The sequence below is a fragment of the Phyllobates terribilis genome, unplaced genomic scaffold, assembly GCF_046119375.1.
Source record: "Phyllobates terribilis strain yellow unplaced genomic scaffold, ASM4611937v1 Scaffold_1__5_contigs__length_1240528914, whole genome shotgun sequence".
NCBI lineage: Eukaryota > Metazoa > Chordata > Amphibia > Anura > Dendrobatidae > Phyllobates > Phyllobates terribilis.
In genome coordinates, this window is record NW_027362761.1 from 1,043,847,263 (window position 1) to 1,043,872,829 (window position 25,567).

At 43.5% G+C, this 25,567-nt stretch overlaps 1 protein-coding gene across 3 annotated transcripts in view; it reads right to left on the reverse strand.

Moving 5' to 3' along the window:
* MND1 (meiotic nuclear divisions 1) overlaps positions 1-25,567 on the reverse strand; it is a 153,784-nt gene that overhangs the window by 36,895 nt on the left and 91,322 nt on the right. For all 3 annotated transcript variants that reach the window (XM_073645251.1, XM_073645258.1, XM_073645248.1), the window contains one exon: positions 20,308-20,382. In XM_073645251.1, coding sequence (XP_073501352.1) covers positions 20,308-20,382 — 75 coding nt within the window. The remainder of the gene's footprint in view (positions 1-20,307; positions 20,383-25,567) is intronic.

Here is a 25,567-nt window from a genome sequence, read left to right on the forward strand (position 1 = left end):
ATTAACAATCCTTGCTGCTCCAAAGAACTTGTTCTAAGAACCTTCATTCTGACTTCTAGTCCCTATAACAGGCACAGTACAATAATTTGAATCAAAGGAGTTCAGCATAAAAGGGATTTTATCAACATCATAAACAGGTAAAATTGTAAAGTGACTGTAAAAGCAAACAACTTTGAAAATTACTTATTAAAAATCCTTTCCATTCACAAGCATAGAGGGATTTTGAAATCTATATTTTTGTTGCTTGTTGTCTAGGTACCAGCCACCTCTGCAGTGTATCAAAGATTTTTTCCTTAACTTCCTTCCCTTTGTATATATTTAAAATTAATAAAAACCATTGAAATTAAAAAGATGGCCAGTCTCCTGGGCAATGAGTGCAGTGCTTGTAAGCTCTTTGCTTTAGAGCTTGCAAACACTCTTCTGAAGCTGGCTGGTTTGCAAAATGTGGACAGTTTGCAGTTTCCCTGGGTCCTCTGATGCTGCTGCTTGACGCTTTGAAGAGTGCACTGCTGGGACCTGTAGCGCAACCATGCCCCTGGTCCAAACTGTCAGTCATCAGAAAGGCACCCTCTTACTGGCAAGCTAGGAAGGGAGTGCTGCACTCCTTAAAAAAAATATCTTGACACGACCCTTTTAAGATGTTTACAAATGTGTCCATTGACAAACTTGTTGACTGTTTCTAACAACAATAATAAAACTATAACTGTATCTCTGTTCTTATAGGCTGTAATTCAGGATCAGTTTGTGATTAAAGAGAACCTGACAGCAGCTATATGATGCCCAATCTATGGACAGCATGCATCAGACACCGGCTGTATCTCAGTCAGGTATGTTTGACTCTAAACTCTAAACCAGGGGAGGAGTCCTGAGGAGATAATTTGCATATTCCCACTGCATTTTGGGGTAAGTGAAGAGTCTCCGCGAGCTCAAAGAACACTGGATTTTGGCTGTTGGAGCTGAAAAGAGGACATCGGTAAACCAGGGGAGGAGTCCTGAGGAGATAATTTGCATATTCCCACTGCATTTTGGGGTAAGCGAAGAGTCTCCGCGAGCTCAAAGAACACTGGATTTTGGCTGTTGGAGCTGAAAAGAGGACATCGGTAAACCAGGGGAGGAGTCCTGAGGAGATAATTTGCATATTCCCCCTGCATTTTGGGGTAAGCGAAGAGTCTCCGCGAGCTCAAAGAACACTGGATTTTGGCTGTTGGAGCTGAAAAGAGGACATCGGTAAACCAGGGGAGGAGTCCTGAGGAGATAATTTGCATATTCCCACTGCATTTTGGGGTAAGTGAAGAGTCTCCGCGAGCTCAAAGAACACTGGATTTTGGCTGTTGGAGCTGAAAAGAGGACATCAGTAAACCAGGGGAGGAGTCCTGAGGAGATAATTTGCATATTCCCACTGCATTTTGGGGTAGGTGAAGAGTCTCCGCGAGCTCAAAGAACACTGGATTTTGGCTGTTGGAGCTGAAAAGAGGACATCGGTAAACCAGGGGAGGAGTCCTGAGGAGATAATTTGCATATTCCCACTGCATTTTGGGGTAAGTGAAGAGTCTCCGCGAGCTCAAAGAACACTGGATTTTGGCTGTTGGAGCTGAAAAGAGGACATCGGTAAACCAGGGGAGGAGTCCTGAGGAGATAATTTGCATATTCCCACTGCATTTTGGGGTAAGTGAAGAGTCTCCGCGAGCTCAAAGAACACTGGATTTTGGCTGTTGGAGCTGAAAAGAGGACATCGGTAAACCAGGGGAGGAGTCCTGAGGAGATAATTTGCATATTCCCACTGCATTTTGGGGTAAGTGAAGAGTCTCCGCAAGCTCAAAGAACACTGGATTTTGGCTGTTGGAGCTGAAAAGAGGACATCGGTAAACCGCGTGCCGCATTTTGAAGCTTTTTTTTTAAGCTTTTTTCACTGTTTTCAGAACATTAACAATAAGAACATGGAAGAGTCCAGGAGCCATTTGGTGAGCTGCATATCCTGCTACATGTTCACAGACTTGCCAGTGGAAAAGCCAGACTTCACATGCCAGAAATGCAAGCTTGTGTCCCTGTTGGAGGAAAAGTTGCGAAATCTAGAAGAGAGGTTAACTACCTTGAAAATCATTAAGGAAGGTGAAGAGTTCTTAGACAGAGCAGAATTATCTCTTCATGATTCAGAAAGAGAAGAAATTCGAACTGCACCTGACGAAACAGAGGAATGGAAGCATGTGACCCACAGAAGCAGGAGGATCGAGAGGCAGTCAGCACCCATACTGCTCAGGAACCAGTACCAGGCTCTCACACAGGAGAACCATGAAGAAATACAGCAAGATAAGACTTTGCCAGCAATGAATAACCTTGTAAGCCCTCAGAATCCTCCTGGATGGAGAAAGAAGAATGTTGTGAAGAAAAAACGGAGAGTGGTGGTCATGGGGGATTCCCTGTTAAGAGGAACAGAGGCCGCTATCTGCAGACCAGACATAACCTCAAGAGAAATGTGCTGTCTTCCAGGAGCAAAAATTAAAGATGTGTCTGACAGGATATCAAGACTCTTCAGACCTACAGATCACTACCCATTCCTGCTAATACATGTGGGGACAAATGACACCGCAAGAAAGGACCTGGAAACCATCTGCAGTGACTTTGAAGACTTAGGCAAGAAAGTGAAAGAATTGGGAGCGCAGGTGGTCTTCTCATCCATCCTCCCAGTGGATGGCCATGGAACAATGAGGTGGAATAAGATTCTACAGGTGAACAACTGGCTACGTCGATGGTGCCGTCAACAAGGATTTGGATTTCTGGATCACGGAATGAATTACCTATACGATGGACTACTTGCTAGAGATGGGGTGCACCTTACGAAGACTGGAAAACATGTATTTGGAAGTCGCCTTGCTACACTCATCAGAAGAGCTTTAAACTAGAACAATGTGGGAAGGGAAGCAAAAGGCCAGAAAAAGCCATACAGCTGACAAATACTATTGAGATCTCTGCTACTGGAAGTGGAAAAGAAGAACAAAGACAAAAAAATCTAAATAATAAAAATATGGGAGGAAGAGAAACCAATCACAAACTAAAATGTTTTTATACAAATGCACAAAGCATGGGCAACAAACAAGGAGAATTGGAACTACTAATGCAGGAAAAGGAATATGATGTCATTGGAATCACTGAAACTTGGTGGGACGATACACATGATTGGAATAAAAGGCTAAAAGGATACAACTTATTTGCAAGAAACAGACTTGATAAACGAGGAGGAGGTGTTGCATTGTATGTTAGAAAAGCGTATATCTGCACAGAGATTGAAGCTTCAGAGACTGGGAGTTCTGTGGAAACTGTTTGGGTAAGAATACAAGGAGAGAACAACGGAAAGGACACCATTGTAGGCATTTACTACAGGCCACCTGGGCAAGCTGAAGATATGGATGAACTCTTTATGTATCAAATGACCAAGTTCTCCAAAAAATATGACGTAGTGGTCATGGGAGATTTCAACTATCCAGACATTTGTTGGGAATCTCTCTCAAGTAAAACTAACAGGTCAAGCAAATTCTTATCCTCTCTTGCTGACAACTTTATCTTCCAAAAGGTAGGGGAGAAAACAAGGGGATCAGCTACTTTGGATCTAATCCTTATAAACAGGGAGGAAATGGTTGAGGAGGTAAAGGTGGCTGGGACCCTAGGAGGCAGCGATCATGCTATTATAGAATTTTGGATAACTAGAGGAGGAAGACATGTGAAGACTCAAACTTCAAGGTTAGATTTTAGAAAGGCAGATTTTAAGAGACTCAGAAAGAGAATAGGAGGTATCCAATGGCTGGATGTCCTTAAGGACAAAAATGTCCAGGAAGGATGGGAAATTTTTAAAAATGAGATTCTCAAAGCACAATCGTTAACAATCCCGAAAAGTAGGAAGAATGGGAAGCATTTAAGGAAACCAGGATGGATGAACACAGAACTTAAACACATGCTAAAAAGAAAGAAAGAAATGTTTATTAAATGGAAAGAGGGAGGCATATCTAAAGAAGATTATAATGCAGTCTGCAGATCCTGCAGGGCACGTATCAGGTTAGCTAAAACTGACAATGAATTAAGGCTTGCAAGAGATGTCAAAAGCAATAAAAAAGGATTTTGGGGGTATGTCAAAAGTAAAAGAAAAGTCAAAGATGCTATAGGATTTTTACAGGATGAAAATGGAGAAATGGTAAGAGAGGATGTTGAGAAGGCCGAACTTTTTAATTCCTATTTTGCATCTGTTTTCTCTCAGAAAGAAAATGTAACATCAACTGATCTTCACTGTCCTTTTAAAGGAATAGAGGAATCCAAGTTATCAGTAAACAGAAAGATTGTGAGGGAATATTTAGCTAACTTAAATGAGTTCAAGTCTCCAGGTCCAGATGAATTACACCCCAGAGTACTGAAGGAGATTGTAGAAGAAATTTTAGAACCACTCTCCATAATCTTTGAAAATTCTTGGAGAACAGGAGAAGTCCCAGAAGACTGGAGAAGAGCAAATGTTGTTCCTATCTTCAAAAAGGGGAAGAAGGTGGACCCAGGGAACTATAGGCCGGTGAGTCTGACTTCTATACCAGGAAAGATCTTTGAACAAATTATTAAACAACATGTATGTAAGTACATGGATAAGAATGAAGTGATTAACCAGAGTCAGCATGGGTTTGTAACTAACAAGTCATGTCAGATTAACTTAATTTCCTTCTATGACAGAATCACTGACTGGGTGGATCAGGGAAATGCTGTAGATATAGTATATCTTGACTTCAGCAAAGCATTTGACAAAGTATCTCACATCATCCTTATTGAAAAAATGACCAAGTATGCAATGGACCAGGCAACTGTTAGGTGGATTCATAACTGGCTTAGTGATCGGACTCAAAGGGTGGTTGTAAATGGCTTCACATCCAGCTGGATGAATGTCTCAAGTGGGGTACCACAGGGCTCCGTCCTGGGACCTGTATTGTTCAACATCTTTATCAATGATTTAGATGAAGGAATTGAGGGTAAACTGATTAAATTTGCTGATGACACAAAGCTAGGAGGGATAGCTAATACTAGAGAAGAGAGAGAGAGGATTCAAAAAGACCTAAATAAACTGGAGCAGTGGGCAGCAACCAACAGAATGGTTTTTAACAGGGAAAAATGCAAAGTACTACATCTGGGCAATAAAAATGAAAAAAGCATATACAGAATGGGAGGAATAGAGCTGAGCAACAGTACATGTGAAAAAGACTTAGGTATACTAATAGATCATAGACTGAACATGAGTCAACAGTGTGATGCAGCAGCAAAAAAGGCAAATACAATTCTGGGATGTATTAACAGAAGCATACAGTCTAGATCACGTGAAGTCATTATCGGTCTTTACTCCTCTTTGGTCAGACCTCATCTGGAATACTGTGTACAGTTTTGGGCACCACATTTTAAAAAAGACATCGACAAACTGGAGCAAGTTCAGAGAAGAGCGACCAGAATGGTGACTGGTCTGCAAACCATGTCCTATGAGGAACGGTTGCAGGATTTGGGAATGTTTAGCTTGCAAAAAAGAAGACTGAGAGGAGACTTAATAGCTGTCTACAAATATGTCAAGGGCTGTCACATTGTAGAAGGATCATCTTTATTCTCATTTGCACAAGGAAAGACTAGAAGCAATGGGATGAAACTAAATGGGAGGAGACACAGATTAGATATTAGAAAAAACTTTTTGACAGTTAGGGTGATTAATGAGTGGAACAGGCTGCCACGAGAGGTGGTGAGTTCCCCTTCAATGGACGTCTTCAAACAGAGGCTGGACAGACATCTGTCTGAGATGATCTAGTGAATCCTGCTTTGAGCAGGGGGTTGGACCAGATGACCCAGGAGGTCCCTTCCAACTCTACCATTCTATGATTCTATAAAACACTGTGGCGTTTCAGAAAAAAATATGCTTTTCTAGCAGCCGGGGACCGAGCCACACTGGAGTCTAGTCGGACAGGCTGGTCCCCGATGGCTTCTTTGAGCCGTATTTTCCCATTCATTGGAATAGGTGAAAAACGATGCGAAACAGATGAAAAAATTAACACGCTGCAGATTAGAAAAAAAAAAACACTTTCATTTGATGGTTCAAATATGTAAGTAGAAAATGAGCAGCATGTGCATGAGGTTTCAGAAATCTCAATCACTATCGGTACTTTTATTCCTGCGGCAAAACAAGCCCTTAAACTCATTAAGAAAATTGCAAACCTCCCAATGTGCTAGCTAAACATTTCTATTCGGATCTATTTGCAAACGGAGGCCAAAATAATATATTCTGCCTGTCAGACTTTCATATTCAGCCCTGATTGGGTGACATAGCAAGCACTTCTCTAATCTTGGAATCATCTGAAGGGTTAAGTTAAGTTATCTCTGATCCTGGCTGTTGCAGCAGGAGTTTGGCTGAATATTACAGCTGGATCCTTCTGCACATGGAGTGTGATCATCTTCTAAGCAAGCGCCATACTCCTCTGTGACTTCCATCATACGTGTAGAGCAGATATCAGGAAAGGGTTTATGCCCATGCTATCAAGTTCCATTGAGACAAAAAAAAAATTAAATTGTAAGAAAACTGGATATCTAAATGAATGTTTCCTTTTAAATGTCATACAGGGCACATTATTTTCCAGTTTACAATGTTCTCCCAACCTTTGTTTTTTCCTTAGGTAAAATCCCGAACACGACAAAGAACAATTTGATTTACTTTTTTTTTTATATTGACCTAAAAGATTTTGGATAGATCCTCTGTCCCGGCATAGCCAATGTGATAATTCGAATTCTGAACTACTATGTTCATCCATTTGTTGCCGGTGAAAGGACATGTATACTTTAACGACAGGAATAACATTCTCCAAGGTTTGCTAATGCTCAACTAGTAAATTTAGATTTGTGTTTGCAGTTTTGAAGTTGGAGCGTCTCTGTAAAAGATATATGTCACTACAGAGAAAGTTAGAAAAGGTCAATATTCTGCAGATGTCTAAAGAGATTAGTAAAAGTATCAACAAATCATCACTACATGTCCTGGGCTGGTACAAGAAGACATAAATTCCAGGGTATGCAACCAGGAGCAGGATCTCAGGTGTTGAATATATCAAAGACTGGAGCTTTCCCATGGCCGATGTAACATTGTTTATAGTAAATGACAAGGGCCAAAAACGACAAATCAAAACAGCCTCAACAGGAAACAACGCAAAAGAGAAGGAAGATTTATATCATCTGCGTGCACAAGAACACAAATCATTTCTATAAAAATACCTTACAGCAGACATGCTGCTCATCATTTCTTACTTCTCCAACTTTTTAAAAAGAGGTCTTTTCGCCTTTCAACCAAGTTTGGGATAAGGTAGAGAAGGTTTAATTCCCCTTCCTGAGAGCATCAGTCCTGAATTTAACCACCCACTTTCTAAAAGCCTGGTAAATTAATTGTACAAAGGATAAATGTTTCCATCACTATGGGGTTATTTTTTCCATCAGCTAAACGCCGCATAAACAGTTTTCCAGGATTTCTGAACTCTAATTCTTCTGCCTTTTTGCATAATAAATGAAAAAAAAAACCTGCCACAACTTGCTGGGCAATTATATAAAAACAATCTAAATATATTGGATGACAAGTACAAACCTACATTATGTTGTGTGAGTAATAAGTCATACGATGAGGACTATTTTGGGCCGTGTGCACAATATTTCAGCAGGCTTTTTTCCCATTGTAGTAGCAATTCGACTAGGAAAACATTTGGAAATCACAACTTCAATGGATCTTCTGATGTGTATTTTTTAATGCAATTTTCAGTTCCAAAATGTTTTTTTTATGTCAATGTCAGATTGGTTGTTGAATCCGCACCAAAGAAGTGACAAATAATTTTATTTTTTCGAGAATGCATGTTTTTTTTAAAAGCCTAGTCATAAAAAAAAAAATTAATGAGCAGCATCGTGATTTCCCATTGAAATCAAAAGGAGTATTTGAAGAGGTTTTTGATCTGGATTTTGGAGCAGAAACAACTTTACAACCCATGAAAAAAAGTATGCCAACATACGTTGAGACAAGATATGACATACGACGCCAACATAATCATTGTGAAATGACTAAGGACTCTGTCTGAAACGCGTTTGCTGTAACTATTTTAATTTATGTAATAAAAAAGTGTTTTTAATAGAAGATCTTAGTGCTTGATTTCCTTCTTCGTACTATAGTCCTAATGTTACAAGTGAGAGGAAACAGCCCACAGTTCAACTGGTACAGCCATTGAAAACTGAGAGCTCATTATACCCAAAATTGCCAATCTGACTTGTCCCTTATCATTTCTTTGTATGCGATATACAGTATTCATGTGAAAATCTCACCTCCTTATTGTGAAGTACCTTGCTGTGGAGTTATAAAAACCCTTGCGTGGGTGAAGAATCACAAAGCTCTTTTTGCATTATCCTTAAAGGAGGTTTGTAGTTTGCCAATGGATTTCAACAATCTTATCATATTATAAAGAGTATTTCAAAATCCATCCTCAAAAGAATTTCCATAACTATTACACCAGATCAGAGTCCTCCATATGGGCCCTGTTCTTTTCAAACCACTAATATATTCTCCTTCAAGCCTAATAAAATCCTCCGCACATATTTACATGAATTATCATGTTTATGTATAAGGCGTACAGGCGGCCGAAAAATAATGTGAGCTGTCAATCCAACTGGAAGATCAATGTATGACACCCTCATGATCTAACCCTCTAAAGCGTACGATGTGAAGTGTTATAGAAAATAGCAAACCCTGTTTTTTTTTCTGGGGAACAAATGAAAAAAAATCTCTTTGGTGCCTCAGGTATTAGGCTTAATTTTAGGAATATTCAGTCTTCTGCTGCAAAAAAAATAATGACTTTCTGATTCAGCTCTACTTTTTAGACAATGTACAGTTGCTCACACATGAATTTCGGGATATTTTCCTCTACAGGGGTATTAATGGATAGAATCACAGATGGTCTGTAAGGTATGTGTCAAATACTTGAATTGAATACTTATTAAATGCAATGTGCATTTAAATAAGTATTAAGGTGTTAGTCAAATACATAACTGACCATCTGTGATTCTATACCGACTCTGTTGGCGGCGTGTTCCACAGAAATATGTGGCAACCTCTGTGACGTCTTTTCCAGTGTGCTTCAGCAGAAGACCATTCTTAAATTTATTTTTGATTTTGTCTAATCTTTATATTTTTCACCCTTGCAGGTGATAACACGGCCTCCTCACGAAGACAAGTGTTTGAATCTCCCGATTGCTTTTGCTATGTTTGTGGAGAGTATGCATTGAGGACACAAAGAAAATACACTTCTCTTTTTGTGAAAAGGGCATACCTAAGCCATTTAAAAATAAAACTAGGGGATCAAGATAAGACATGGGCTCCACACATTGTCTGTAAAACTTGTATTGAGCTCAGCCATCCAATCTGATGCTTGGACACACTGAGCTGTCAGTGTGGTGACTGACAGTCCAGTCATCTAATCAGGGCGTGCTGGGTTTCCTACAGGTGTCTCCTGTTCAGAATAATTCCCAAGCTACTTAGCTGGCTATCTGCCTCTCATCTCTGCCAGTTGTAGCTCTGCTCAGTTTGGTGTGTGTTTGCTCTTTGCTGTGAGTATTTTGATCTTTGTTGACCCACTTTGGATTTGCCTTTGACCATCCGTTTGTTTTTATCTTTTTATCTGCTACCTTCTCGGAATTCTGACCCCGGACTGTGACCTGGCTATGTCTTTGCCTCACCCTTCTGTTTGTGACATAATCTCCTGGCTTCTGACCTCGGACACACTGTCTTCCCCACCTCATGGCGGATCAGTAAATAGGGACTACCGTTACACACCAGTCCTAGTGTTCGATCAGTTGGCTGGAAAAAAAAATAAGGGCAGATTTAGAATCAGTCACATTCAATTGAAATGTATTACCGTGCAGAGACAAGCTCTCTGCACAGCAATACCAATGCCAGCCACCGGCCAATCACAGGCCAGCAGCTGACATCGGTGTTCCGGCTTATGACATCACTGCCATGCGCCGCCAAGGCAATGTCAGCTGCTGGCCTTTGATTAACCGGCAGCTGGCATTGGTATTGCTGTGCAAAGAGCTTGTCTCTGCATGGCAATACATTTCAATTGAACGTGCGTCCTGGGACGCACATTTAACTGAAATAAAGCGCTAACGTCGGGGGCCCCAGGACCAGGCTGCGAACGTCAAGAGGTCTACAGTGCCTGTGGGCGGCATTTGCAGAAAGGACATATGTGTATGTGAACAACAGCACAATAGCGGACATTACTACAATATGGGGACCAGAATGGGACGTTTATATAAGAAGGGGACCAGGATGGGGCACTACTACAACATGAGGCATTTCTACAAGATGAGGACTGGGATGGAGGACATTACTATAAGATGAGGACCAGGATGAGGACATTACTACAAGATGGGGACCAGGATGAGGCATTACTACAAGAAGGGGACCAGGATGGGGCATTACTACAAGAAGGAGACCAGGATGGGGCATTACTACAAGATGAGGACCAGGATGGGACCTTACTACAATATGGGAACCTTGATGGGGACATTACTACAAGATGGGGACCTGGATGGGGCGTTACTACAAGATGGGGACGAGGATGAGGCGTTACTACAAGATGGGGGCCCAGGATGGGGCGTTACTACAAGAAGGGGACAAGGATGGGGGACATTACTACAAGATGTTTGCCAGAATTACTATATGGTGCTAATTGTAAGACAATATTACTGTATGTGGCCAATTGGGGGAAACAACATTTTAAAATGTAAAAAAAATTCTAAACGCATGAAAAAATATTTTACTACTAAAAATGCTGTTTTATATATAAACTAAAGTAAACAAAAAAAGTGCACTTTTGTTATCGCCACATCCATAACGACCCAAGCTATAAAACTGTATCATAATCTATCTGATAAATGCCATTTAAAAAAATAAAATAAATATGGCAAAAATGATCAAAAAGATATAGGAAGAAAAAAGGGAATTAGTCCTACCGGTAATTGGGTTTCCAGGAGTCCAGCCTGACAGCACACCAGGAGGTAGTCCTTCATGTCCGACTAGGGGCAGGAACACACGAGAGGTTAAAGGCCCCTCCCCACCCTCCATCGCCAGTGTTTTTCCCAAGTACCACACCAGGATGGATGCAACACAATTTTATTGAAACTACCGATACATGTTAAATCCTCACATGCTCTGGCAACTCAAAAAGGGGGAGGGAATATAAGAGTGCTGTCAGGCTGGACTTCTGGAAACCCAATTACCGGTAGGACTAATTCCTTTTTTCCAGGACATCCCTCCTGACAGCACACCAGGTGAAATGCCAACTAAATGGTCCTAGGGAGGGACTACAGCCTGGAGTACTTTCCTCCCAAAGGCTGTCTGCTGATTGGACAACAAATTTAGTCTATAATGCTTACAAAATGTATTCAACCCTGACCAGGTGGCTGCATTACATATCTGCTCTGAGGATGCTCCTGCTCTCTCTGCCCATGAGGTAGATATGGATCTGGTGGAGCAGGCCCTTATGCCTTCTGGCACTAACATCCCCCTAGAAACATAAGCATGGGAAATGGCCGCTTTGATCCATCTGGCCAAAGTCAATTTTGATGCAGTCTTTCCTTTGTTCTTCCCCCAGAACTGGAAAAACAAACTAGAGTCTTTCCTCCATTCTTTTGTGGCGTCTAGATAGTGGAGAACCGATCGCCTGACATCCACCGAGTGGAAGCCCTGTTCCCCGGGGTTTCTTGGCTGATCGCAGAAGGCGGGCAAAATGATCTCCCTATTCAGGTTGGAGTCCGACACCACCTTGGGTAAAAGAGGAGGATCTAGTCTAAGGATTATGCGATCGTCCAAAATCTGCATACAAGGGAATACGACAGAGAGGGCCTGAATCTCCCCCAGTCGCCTGGCCGAAGTTATGGCCACCAAGAACACGGTTTTAACTGAGAGTGACCTGATACTAATATCCTGCAGGGGTTCAAAGGGGCTTTTACATAGGGCGTTTAGCACTAAATTTAAGTCCCACGGGGCCACCTTTTCCCTTATAAAGGGCCTTAATCTACCCACTGCTTTCGAGAATCTGGACACCCACGGATGTTTAGCCAAGGGATAGTCTAAGTATGAACTTAAGGCCGAAATCTGGACCCTAAGCGTGCTGGGGCTTAGTCCCTTGTTATACCCTGCCTGGAGAAATTCTAAGACTTCTGGAACTGGTGGGGTCTGAGTCTCTATTATTGCGTTCCCGTATACCGAACAGAATCTCTTCCATACCTTTGAATAAATGGCCGTTGTCACAGGTTATCTACTTGCCTGAAGGGTTGTGATGACCCCATCAGAGAGGCCCCTGGACCTCAAGATCAACCTTTTAGGATCCAGGCCGACAGCTGGAGCCACTCCACCGCAGGATGCTTCAGAGGTCCCTGTGACAGAAGGTCGTGTCGCAGCGGGAGAGGGAAGTGATCTTCTGCTGTCATCCGCATCAAGAGGGGGAACCAGCTTCTTTTTGGCCAGAAGGGGACCACTGCGATCACTGTGGCCCTGCCTCCCGAATCTTCCGTAGCATCCTTGGTATTAAGGGTATGGGAGGGAAAGCGTAAGCTAGCGGCATATCCCGTCGACCCCCGCTGGATAGTCCTCTGGGCACCTGGAAAATAATTTTTGTGTTTTCGCGTTCTTCCTTGAGGCAAAAAGGTCTGTTGAAGGGGTCCCCCATTTCTTTATTAACTGAAGAAAGACTGCTTGGTGAAGTTCCCACTCTGATGGGTCTATCCTTTCCCTGCTCAGGAAGTCTGCCACCTGATTTTGGGAGCCCCTGAGATGAAGAGCTGAGATGGAGGAAACCGTATTTTCTGCCCAAGCGAAAATTTCCTCTGCTATCGCCTGGAGCCATGTATGTCTTGGTCCTCCCTGATGTTGAAGGAAGGCTATTGGTGGAATTGTCCGAGAGAATCCTTACGTGTTTGACTGCTAGTAGCGACGGACACCTCTGTAGGGACTCCCAGACTGCTCTTAGCTCTCTGTAATTTGAGGACCGGTGTCTGATCTCCTGAGACCAAGCCCCTTGTACGTATCTGCCCTCTACATGGGCCCCCCAACCCCACTGGCTTGCGTCCGTGGTAATGGTAATATAAGGGGATTCTATCCACTGGACTCCCCTTCCCAGATTTAAAGGGGATACCCACCAGGCTAGGGAGCCTTTTAAGACTGGAGTTAAGGGCATCTTTTTGTCCAGGCCTGACTGACGTTTGTGCCAAGCGGAGCCGATTTCCTTCTGAAGAATTCTGGAATGTGCCGGACACCACTTTACACAGGGGATGCACGATGTCATGGTCCCCAGAACACTCATAGCTTCCCTGACCGTTACTTTCCTCTTTCTGCGAAAGGAGCTGAATTTTTTTTTACTATGTCCCGAGCTTTCTTTTGAGGGAGACTGGACAAGCCCCGGTGCGAATCTAATAGCACTCCCAAGAATATCATCTGGTTGCTTGGAGCTAGGTCTTATTTTCCTAAATTTAGAACCCACCCCAAGTCTGACAATACTCGCATTACCCGACGCTGATGAAGAATTAACTGCGTGTCTGAATCTGCTACTAGAAGAAAGTCGTCTAGGTAGGGAATAATGACTATGCCTTCTCTCCTTAGATGGGAGACTACTTCCGACGCTATTTTGGTGAAAATACGGGGTGCCGATGACAGGCCGAACGAAAGACATTGGAACTGATAGTGGCTTACGCCACCTTTCCCTCTTGTTGCAAATCTGAGGTATCTCTGTCTTGAAGGGTGTATGGGAATATGGTAATATGCCTGCTTCAAATCCAAGGTACACATCACCGCGCCTTTGGGTACCAGAGGTATCACCAATTTTATTGACTCCATTTTGAACCTCTTGTACTTTACCCACTGGTTCAGGGGTCTGAGGTTATAATTGTCCTGTACTCTCCCGATGTTTTTTTTTATGGAGAACAGTCTGGAATAATGGCCCCTGTATCTCTCTGAACGAGGGACCGGTGTTATTGCTCCGTCCTGGAGGAGCTGCTTGATGTCTACTTCCAGCCTTCTGAGGGCCGCTGCTGAACTGGCTTCCGTGATCTGAAATCGTCGGGGGGGAAATTGAGAAAACTCGATCTTGTACCCGTGTTCTATAAGTTGTAAAATCCACTGATTTTGGGTTATTCTCTGCCAACTTCCTAGGAAATGCTGCAGCCTTCCCCCCACAGGTCCGGCGTCATTGACGCGTCTGTCTCTGACTAGGCTCGAGCAAGTCCCTGCGGCCTCTACCACCCTTCGGGTAGCTCCATCTACCCTCTTTCCCCTTTCCTCTATAAATTCTGGGACTGGGTGGGGCGGCTCCTTCGAAAGGAAAAGGGGCGTCTAGGTCGTCCCTCCGGAAATCCCGCTTTACTATCGGCCGCCTTCTGCAGAATGCTGTCCAGTACAAGTCCAAAAACCTGTAGGCCGGAAAATGGGATAGCACAAAGTTTGTTTTTGGACTGCATATCGCCTGTCCAAGACCTCAGCCAGAGTGCCCTACGGGCCGAATTCGACAGCGCATCATTCCTTACCGCGAACCGGACAGATTCTGCTGACGCATCTGCCATGAAATTTACTGCCATCCTGATCATGTATAAAGCCTCGGCTATATCCTCCCTGGAACCACTCTGTCTCAGTTTGGCTTCCAGGTCCTCCAACCATAAGCCTGCTGATCTGGCCACGGACGTGGCCGCAATATTGGTCTTGATGATTGCAGCTGAAGCCTCCCAGGCTTTCTTAAGTAGACCGGCCACTTTTTTGTCCATCGGATCATTTAGACTCGCATCCTCAAAAGGGATTGTTGTCTTCTTGGAAACTCGGGCTACTGGTACGTCGATCTTTGGCACCTCTTCCCATATTCTGGACTCTTCCGTTTCGAAGGGAAGACGGGACCTAAACTCCCCCGGGATTGATAAGCGCTTTTCCGCGCTTTTCCATTCCTCCAGAATCATGGATCTGATGTGCTTATTAACTGGAAAACATCTACTTTTCCTTGCCTGTAGCCCACTAAACATTTGCTCCTGGATGGACTGAGCTACCTGCGGCTGTTCAATGTTCATAGTATTGAGTACCGCCTGTAATAGCTCCTCTGTGTCAGCCGAGGAGAAGAGGTATCTTTTATTCTCCTCCCGCTGACCACAAGGTGAATCAAAATCCAGCTCCTGGGACTGGTCTGATCCGTAGGCTCCCTCCTCTTCTTCCGAAGAGACTATACAATCCTGCCTGGGTTTTTTGCAGGTAGGTTCGCCTGTAGAGGCCTGTGCTGCTAAAAGGGTGGACACCGAAGACTGCACTTCCTCATTAATCATAGCCTTTACTTCGGCTCTAAATGTGGCCTGCTCCTCCGCCATAACTTTTGCTATACAGTCCTTGCACAGCTGTTTGTTATATGTGTCCAGAAGCCTGGTATTATTAAGTTGGGCATCGTCTAGACCTCTTCTTAGGAACTGATCCCTTTGGGGTCCCTTTATCCTATGGACAGTATCAGACACAGGCAGGTTGTCAGGATACATCACAATAGCTTCAGGCGACAAAAAGGGGCCCTATAGACGGCTCACTTACGTGACCCAGGGAGATGGCCGTGGAATCAGTGTGCTGCGCGGGGCTACCCTCCATAGCTCACTATAGGTGCAGTGCCTAACCGACAGACACACATGGACAGATTTTACCTGTCTGCCGTCTTCGCCGCCATCTTCCCGAGGCTTCTCCTTCCTGCTGACCTCCTAACCGGAAGTGCGTTTCTGGGTGGAACGCACGCCGCAGCCGCGTCACCGGAAGTGCGCCGGCCGGCAGAGGCAGCGCACCCAGAGCTCTCAGAGGAGGGAAGCGGCACCTTCCAGAAGCTCCGCTCCACTGGGCTGGCTGAGGGACCGGGACGGGTTTCAGCCAGCAGCCTGTCTGGACAGCGGGAGGAGACAGGTATGGCAACCCCTCCGTCCCCTGGGCTGCTCCTATGCTTCCAGCGCTGCTGCGCCCTCTCATGTGCCTGTCCGACTAGGGACAGGAAAAACACTGGCGATGGAGGGTGGGGAGGGGCCTTTAACCTCTCGTGTGTTCCTGCCCCTAGTCAGACATGAAGGACCACCTCCTGGTGTGCTGTCAGGAGGGACGTCATGGAAAATGGTATCACTACAAATAAAGTCACTTTGTCCTGCAAGGAATGCGGCCCCCCCAAATTCAAATATACAAGTGCTTCTCACTAAATTAGAATATCATCAAAAAGTTAATTTATTTCACTTCTTCAAAACAAAAAATGAAACTCGTATATTATATAGAGTCATTACAAACAGTGATCTATTTCAAGTGTCTATTTCTGTTAACATTGATGATTATGGCTTACAGCCAATGAAAACACAAAAGTCATTATCTCAGTAAATTAGAATAATTAATAAAAAACACCTGCAAAAGCTTCCTAAGCGTTTAAAAAGGTTCCTTAGTCTGTTTCAGTAGGCTCCACAATCATGGGGAAGACTGCTGACTTGACAGATGTCCAGAAGGCAGTCATTGACACACTCCAAAAGGAGGGTAAGCCACAAAAGATCATTGCTAAAGAAGATGGCTGTTCACAGAGTGCTGTATCCAAGCATATTAATGGAACATTGAGTGGAAGGAAAAAGTGTGGTAGAAAAAGGTGCACAAGCAACCGGGATAACTGCAGCATTGAAAGGATTGTTAAGAAAAGGCCATTCAAAAATTTGGGGGAGATTCAGAAGGAGTGGACTGCTGCTGGAGTCATTGCTTCAAGAGCCACCACACACAGACATATCCAGGACATGGGCTACAAGTGTCACATTCCTTGTGTCAAGCCACTCATGACCAATAGACAACGCCAGAAGCGTTTTACCTGGGTCAAAGAGAAAAAGACCAGGACTGTTGCTCAGTGGTCCAAGGTGGTGTTTTCAGATGAAAGTAAATTTTGCATTTCATTTGGAAATCAAGGTGCCAGAGTCTGGAGGAAGAGTGGAGAGGCACACAATTCAAGCTGCTGGAGGTCTAGTGTGAAGTTTCCACAATCAGTGATGGTTTGGGGAGCCATGTCATCTGCTGGTGTAGGTCCACTGTGTTTTATCAAGACCAAAGTCAGCGAAGCCGTCTACCAGGAAATTTTAGAGCACTTCATGCTTCCCTCTGCCGACAAGCTTTTTGGAGATGGAAATTTCATTCCCCAGCAGGACTTGGCGCCTGTCCACACTGCCAAAAGCACCAATACCTGGTTTAAAATACAACAGTATCACTGTGCTTGATTGGCCAGCAAACTCGCCTGACCTTAACCCCAAAGAGAATCTATGGGGTATTGTCAAGAGGAAAATGAGAGACCCCAGATCCAACAATGCAGACAAGCTGAAGGCTGCTATCAAAGCAACCTGGGCTCCATAACACCTCAGCAGTGCCACAGGCTGATCGCCTCCATGCCACGCCACATTGATGCAGTAATTGATGCAAAAGGAACCCCGACCAAGTATTGAGTGCATTTACTGAACATAAATTTCAGTAGGCCAACATATTGGATTTTAAAAACATTTTTCAAGCTGTTATTATAAAGTATTCTAATTTACTGGGATAATGACTTTTGTGTTTTCATTGGCTGTAAGCCATAATCATCAACATTAACAGAAATAAACACTTGAAATAGATCATTTCATTTGTAATGAATGACTCTATATACGAGTTTCCCTTTTTGCATTGAAGAACTGAAATAAATTAACTTTTTGATGATATTCTAATTTAGTGAGAAGCACCTGTATGTGCGGCCCATATACTCAGTCAGTTTGAGACCCCTCCTCTTACCAAATCAGCTGCAAATCAAATCAGTCTCACACACAAGATTGCAAAGATAACATCTAGTGTTGAGCGAGTATGTTCTGTTAACCCTTTCGGCGAGTATGCTGGCGCCGAGCTCCGAGTATTTACAGCTGCTCGGTGATATGTTTGAATCGCTCCCGTGTGCATGATTTGCGACTGTTTGACAGTTTTAATACATATGAGGAATGTCTATTTCTTACACATTCCTCACATGTAATCATGCACACGGGAGCGATTCAACCATATCATCGAGCAGCGGTAAATACTCGGAGCTCGGCCCGAGCATACTCGGACAGAACATACTCGCTCAACACTAATAACGTCACAGCTCCGCCTTTCTAATTCAAAAGAAGGGGAATCTTCCCAAAGGAATTGGGATAGCAACATTACACTAGAGTAAAAATCTTAAAAATGTTGTAAAATGATCTATGTAATAAAAAACTATGACCTGTTCACTGTTGATTCAGGTTTGGCATGAAAAAAAATGCAGTAATCAGTATACATCAACAGAAAGGAATAAACCAAGTATACGGTGAAGTAACTGATCTTCTTTGGTACTAAAAATATGAAAAGACTTGTAGCTTTTTTTATGCTTATTCATGTGGAATAAAAAGGTAGCATTTTATGGTAACAGCAAAATGAATGCGATTTCTAAAATCTCATTCACACAATGCGTTTTTTTTTTAAAACAGTGTATCAATTTGTTTCAGCTGTTTTACTGCAGGTTTTCCCCATTGAGATTAAAATGGTTTAGCATCGAAAAAAAACACAAAAAATTAGCATAATAATTTTTGCTGGCATTTTCTGGCCACAGAATGCATCAATAAAGCTATCTGTGAACATGCCCTAATAAACTTCTAATCCAGCATCTAAAGCTGGATGTACAAAGTTTTTTTTTTTTGGAGGTGGTCAAATAATGAGTTTAATACTGAAAACAGCTTCAGAAAATGCTCCTTCCATGTGAAGCCTCTTAAGGAGTTTTTCACTCGAGTTTTTTTTTTGAAGATTTTTTGAAGCCTTTTAATTGGATAGTGCATAGCTTGGAGTATTTTCCAGCAGGAGATGTTTCAAAGCAGTGACATGCTCTTTTTCTCCCGCCAGGCGTTTCTTAAGGGTATGTGCACACGATGCAGAAATGAAGCAGAAAATTTCTGCATCATTTCTGCATCTCCCTGGCAGAAAAAACGCATGCGGATTGTACATGCGGATTCACATGCGTTTTCGCATGCGGATTGACAAGCGCTTTCCAGGCGACTTTAGCATCACTTGGAAAGTGCTTGACAACTAGGTCACACTATATAAATCCATGCAAACAGCATGGATTTATATATAGTGTGACCCAAGAGAATGGTAAAAATAAAAAATAAATGTATACTTACCCTCTGATGGCCCCCGGTGTCCTGCTTTACACTCCGTTCTCCCTTGCCGGCAACATTGAATTGAAAGACTCAGCGTCACGTGACCCGTCACATAACTCTGACGTCAGCGCAGGTCCTTCAACTCACTGCAAAGTGCGGGGAACCAAGCGGGAGCGGTGCGCGGGCATACAGAAGGTAAGTATACATTTATTTTTTATTTTATTCTTTTTTTACAGATTTTTTTTAATGGTACCTGGGTGTGGATGAGACTCTCCTCTCCTCCACACTCGGGTACCATCCGCATATTAGAACGCGCCAATAACGCAAGTACAAATGCAGTCTTGCGGAATTGGCGCGTTGTAATGCAAGTCAATGGCGGCGAAAACGCTGCATTTACGCAAAATTAATTCACATGCTGCGGATTTTTGAGCGCAGCATTTACGCTGCGGAAAAATCCGCATCATGGGCACAGCACATGCGGATTTCAATTGGGGAACATTGCTGCCCTTCTACCATGCGTTTTTTATGCGTTTCCGCGGCGTTTACGCAGATGCAAAAACGCCGCGGAAACGCATTAAAAACGCATCGTGTGAACTCAGCCTAAAACCTGAAGCGGAGGGAAAACACTGACTGAACATATGAACAACATTTTTTTTACTATAATAAAAAATAGGAAAAGTCTTTCAAAAGTTTTTGAGAAATCAAATGCATTTTTCAGAGTGGACCTACACCAAAATACTCCAAAAAGAAAATACTGTATGCACATACCCTAAAGTCCAGAAATTCTGATGATTCTGCACTGGAAGCAAAGAAGACCAGTAGGGTGATCACCAATTATGAGAATTTATGAGAAAGTAATTTTTAAATTAAAGTGTCAGTGAGTGGACATTTGCATTTCACACTGGACTGAGTTTATGACTGATGTTTACACTATTAAGTAGAAAACGTTTCGATTGCTATCATACAATCCAAAATGTTTAAATGATCCGACATCTGTCAGGTCAATAATGCTGGAATAAAGGAATACTAATGGATTAGGGAACTATAGTTAAATTACAAAATATGAAAAGAAATCAGTACCGTATTCTGACGTCCAACTTTAGATTTTTGAACACTTTGCTCTAGCTGCTTTTTCTTCTGACTTGCTTCTGACGTCTTAAGAAAAAAAAAAAAGATACAAGATATTACACTGAGATACAAAACCTCTACATGTGATGAGGCTGCAAAACTTTTACACGTAATGAATGTCATCCAGATCTTTTGTTACTAATTTGAATCAGATACGGAGGCACACTTAATCTTCTAATCTGTCTTGTGTCTGACTATAGAATTTAATGTTCTTTTTTCACATGATAAAGCCATTTTTACTGGTAAATTAAAAAAAAGCAAGTAAGAAAGCAATTTTAAAAAAGCAAGACTGGCTGATGGAGGTGGGGAATTATCTCTAATCACATGAGATTTTCAGAACATTAGTATTTTTCATGTGTTTCTAGGCTAGACTAGCTCTATAAACTGTATACTTTCTGGGTGCTATCACTTAGCTTTATTAAAGCCACGGCATGCAGGATACTGTAGATGGTCTTTCTTCCCCTTTGGACACCCTAATAGTATTTCTAAGCCTTGGTAACTAATGACTTTACAATACACAATCAGGAGACTGTGCATTTTGTAGAGTAAATTATGATACTTATGTCCCAACAAAAGATGATGAAACCCTGTACAATATGTCAAAACACAAATGTAGTGTGGTATCTGGCAACAAGACGTAAGCTGCAGATCCAAGTCCAAGAAGTTGTGAGGCAGGACCAATATGGATCAGACTTGTTTATTCAGCACATCCCGTAGATGCTTGATTGGACTGAGTTCTGGGGATTTTGGAGACCAAATCACCATGATGAGGTCTTTGTTATGTTCCTCCAACCATTCCTGAACTAGTCAAGAAGGGCATCCACATGAGTGATAGTTCCCAAGGTTTACCAGCAAAACATTGCCAAGGCCTCTGCTAACTTTCTTCCCAAAGTGCATCTCTACACCTGGTAAGAGAAGCACAAACTCCCAGCCATCCACGCAAGACCACACAATCTTCTTTCATCACTCCATGGTCCAGTTGTCAGGCTGCATGCCCACGTAGCGTTTTTCAAGCGTTTATGCTGCGGAATTTCCGCAGCGGAAAACGCTTGTGAAACGCTAGGTAATCCGCACCCCATGGTCCCCAAGGGGATTCCGCATGTTCTATGCACATGCTGCGGATTTTTCCGCAGCGTTTATGCTGCGTACAAAAATCCACAGCATGTCATTTAATTTTGCGGTAGCGCAGCGGAACTCCCGCCACTGACTTGCATTGAAACGCATAGAAACCGCGACTGTACATTTCTACAAGCGGCTTCTATGCGTCTCTATGTGCGGATGGTACCCAGTTCTGGAGGAGAGAAGGCTCTCATCCAGACCTGGGTACCATTGTACCTGTAAAAAAAGAATAAAATAACAAATAAAGTTATATTCACCTGTCCGGCGGCTTCTCTCTGAATGCCGGCATCGCTTGGGGACCTGCGGTGACGTCACAGTCATGTGACCGCAGGCCCTTCACCGCTCTGTCTCGCGATATGCCGGCAACCAGACAGGAACGAGCGCTGCAGCACACGCCGGGGCCTCGGAGGTAAGTATAGCTTTGTTTTAATTTTTACGGTTCACACTGTATAAATCCATGCCGTTTGCATGGATTTATACAGTGTGACCTAGTTGTCAAGCACTTTCCAAGTGATGCTATCGCCTGGAAAGCGCTGGTCAATCTGCATGCGGAAACGCATGTGAATCTGCATGTATTCTGCAGGAAAAACGCATGCACAATCTGCATGCGTTTTTTCTGCCAGGGAGATGCAGAAATGCTGCAGAAATTTTCTGCTTCATTTCTGCATCGTGGGCACATAGCCTCATAGCCAGTTTCTGCAGTAGCCCTGGAGCAGGTTGGCTAGCCTTCATTCCTCATGCACATCAAACTTTGTAACCCAGGACCAAACCATCCTCTGTCCTTCTTTGGACCACTTTTTTGGTAGATCCAAAACACTGCATATGGGGAACAACCCAAGAGACCAACAAGTTTTGCAGTTGCTCTGATCTGCTATATTGTAGTCACTACAATTTAACACTTTCACTGTTTCTAACACATCAACTTCAAGAAATAACTGTTCATTTGCTACCAATATATCCCAACTTGACAGGTGCTATTGCAGCCAAAACCCTCTCTCTCTTGGTGTTCAAAATTCAGGTTTTGCATTTTGTGGTGTGGCTTACATGTGCGATTTGTCTACAGACCATGTTTAATAAAGTTAGTTTTATTCACCAAAAACGCAGCAAAAAACGCTGAAAAACCACTGGTAGAACTGACATGCTGCAGATTTTACTGCAGTTTTCAAATTGAGTCAGGAAAAAAAATACGCGTGTATGAGATGTCCCCAAGGAGAAAAGTTACCCCTTAAACCTCAGTCCAGAGCCTCTCATCTAGCCAAATCAGTTCTCATACTTTGCACTGACGAGGACCAACAGCCCAAAACACCGTGTCTGCAAACAGATTCTGATTTGGCTTTTATCCTAAGTCATATTGCACGACTTGTTAATGGGTCGATTGTGACTTGTAGGATTGCTGCTTTCAATAGGTGGCGCTATAGAGTTAAAGTCCTCTTTTTCTCTGAAGTGGCAATCTGCATATGAGATTTCTGAACTCTTTTTATGGTTCTGTAAAATGAAGCTTATTTACATATAAAAAACACAGCAAAAAATACTGCATGTAAACCTAGTCTCATGCTCTTTTTCCTAACCATTTTCTAAGCTGGTTGCAATAGAAATTGCCTAAAGCCATGAGAGTCTGTGATTAGCCTCTCAATGTACAATCAATTTCTATGAGGCTTGTCATGACTCGATACATGATCCGAAACCAGCTGAGAAAACCCTGACTTATGAGAGTCTCTCTAGGTTTCTTCCTGTAGCTTACTATGGAGGAATGCAAGAAGTCATGGACATTAGTTTAGATCATCACTGTAACCTTCTATATTATTCATCCATCTTCCTGCTGCAACATGAACAGCAGAAATACAATAGCTTCACTTGGGGCAGAAAAACTTGGCAACTGTAATAATATTCCCCGTAAGAAAAGTTTCATTTAATAGCACAGGTTGTGCCTCCAAGGTTAGATGTTTAAAGGGTTCAACAGAGGCATCAAAAGAAATTTAAAAAAATATATGTCTGAAAGCTATGACTCTTAATTGCAACCTGTATAGAGGAGGGGGCTGAGCAGAATGATATACAGTGCCTACAAGTAGTATTCAACCCCCTGCAGATTTAGCTGGTTCACACATGCGGAATTAACTTGGCATTGTGACATTTGTACTGTAGATCAGCCTGGAAGTGGGAAATGCACTGCAGCAAATTTTTTTTTTTTTTTTTTAAAACGTTAAAAGTTAATTCAGAGTGTCATTTATTATTCAACCCCTCAAACCACAAGAATTCTGTTTGGTCCCCCTAAAGTATTAAGAAGTAGTTCAGGCACCAAGAATAATGAGCTTCACATGTGTGGATTAAAGATCTCTTTTGCCAGCCTTTTCTGACTATTTAAGACCCTCCCCAAACTTGAGAACAGCACTCAGACATGGTCAACATGGGAAAGACAAAGGAGCATTCCAAGGCCATCAGAGACAAGATCGTGGAGGGTCACAAGGCTGGCAAGGGGTACAAAACCCTTTCCAAGGAGTTGGGCCTACCTGTCTCCACTGTTGGGAGCATCATCCGTAAGTGGAAGGCTTATGGAACTACTGTTAGCCTTCCACGGCCTGGACAGCCTTTGAAAGTGTCCTCCCATGCCGAGGCCAGGCTTGTCCGAAGAGTCAAGGCTAACCCAAGGACAACAAGGAAGGAGCTCCGGGAAGATCTCATGGCAGTGGGGACATTGGTTTCAGTCAATACCATAAGTAACGTACTCCACCGCAATGCTCTCCGTTCCAGACGAGCCCGTAAGGTACCTTTACTTTCAAAGCGTCATGTCAAGGCTCGTCTACAGTTTGCTCATGATCACTTGGAGGACTCTGAGACAGACTGGTTCAAAGTTCTATGGTCTGATGAGACCAAGATCGAGATCTTTGGTGCCAACCACATACGTGACGTTTGGAGACTGGATGGCACTGCATACGACCCCAAGAATACCATCCCTACAGTCAAGCATGGTGGTGGCAGCATCATGCTGTGGGGCTGTTTCTCTGCCAAGGGGCCTGGCCATCTGGTCCGCATCCATGGGAAGATGGATAGCACGGCCTACCTGGAGATTTTGGCCAAGAACCTCCGCTCCTCCATCAAGGATCTTAAGATGGGTCGTAATTTCATCTTCCAACAAGACAACGACCCAAAGCACACAGCCAAGAAAACCAAGGCCTGGTTCAAGAGGGAAAAAGTCAAGGTGTTGGAGTGGCCTAGTCAGTCTCCTGACCTTAACCCAATTGAAACTTGTGGAAGGAGCTCAAGAATAAAGTCCACATGAGACACCCAAAGAACCTAGATAACTTGGAGAAGATCTGCATGGAGGAGTGGGCCAAAATAACTCCACAGACCTGTGCCGGCCTGATCAGGTCTTATAAAAGACGATTATTAGCTGTGTGACACCCCAGGGGTCTGGTTGCCACAGTAATAGAGATATTATGTCTGAGAGCAAGTGGGAGGTTTCTCTGGTCAGGATCCCTAAACATGCAACACGGCCCACCCAGACCTGGGAGGGGAGGAATCTGCCCTTTTAAACTGGGTCTGGGGCGGGATTAGAGCAGTCAGAATGGAGCTGCAGACAGTTCCAGACACAGGGAAAGCAAGAACAGGAGCTTTGTAGGAGCAGTAGCAGAAGTCCAGGGGCTGGAGCTGAGTAGAGTTCGCCCTGGACGAAGATACTAAAGCCGGACACAGGAGTCCGAGGCTGTGGGGACTGATATACACCCAGCAGCAGAAACCAGCCGGCAGGTCCTCTGGCCATAGAAGCCCGGAGGCTCAGTCACAAAGAAGGGACCAGCGCCGCCATCCAGGAGCGGAGGCTAACAGAAGGCCCCAAGTCACCAGCCATACGGGTGAGCACCACACGGTATACTCAGGGACGTGGGCTACTTGTAACCGCTGACCGCAAGGTAGCCAGGAAGAGTGCAGATTAACGGGGAGGCCTACAACTCCACCTGGCCAGGGGAACTCCTGCTTGCTCGCAGACTGACCAAGCCCCTTATACTAGCCAGTACTCCCAGGAGGGTCTGCCTTGTACCATCAGTAAAGAGCCTGAACTGCACCACACGTCTCTGTGATTCCTTGCCGCACCAGCACC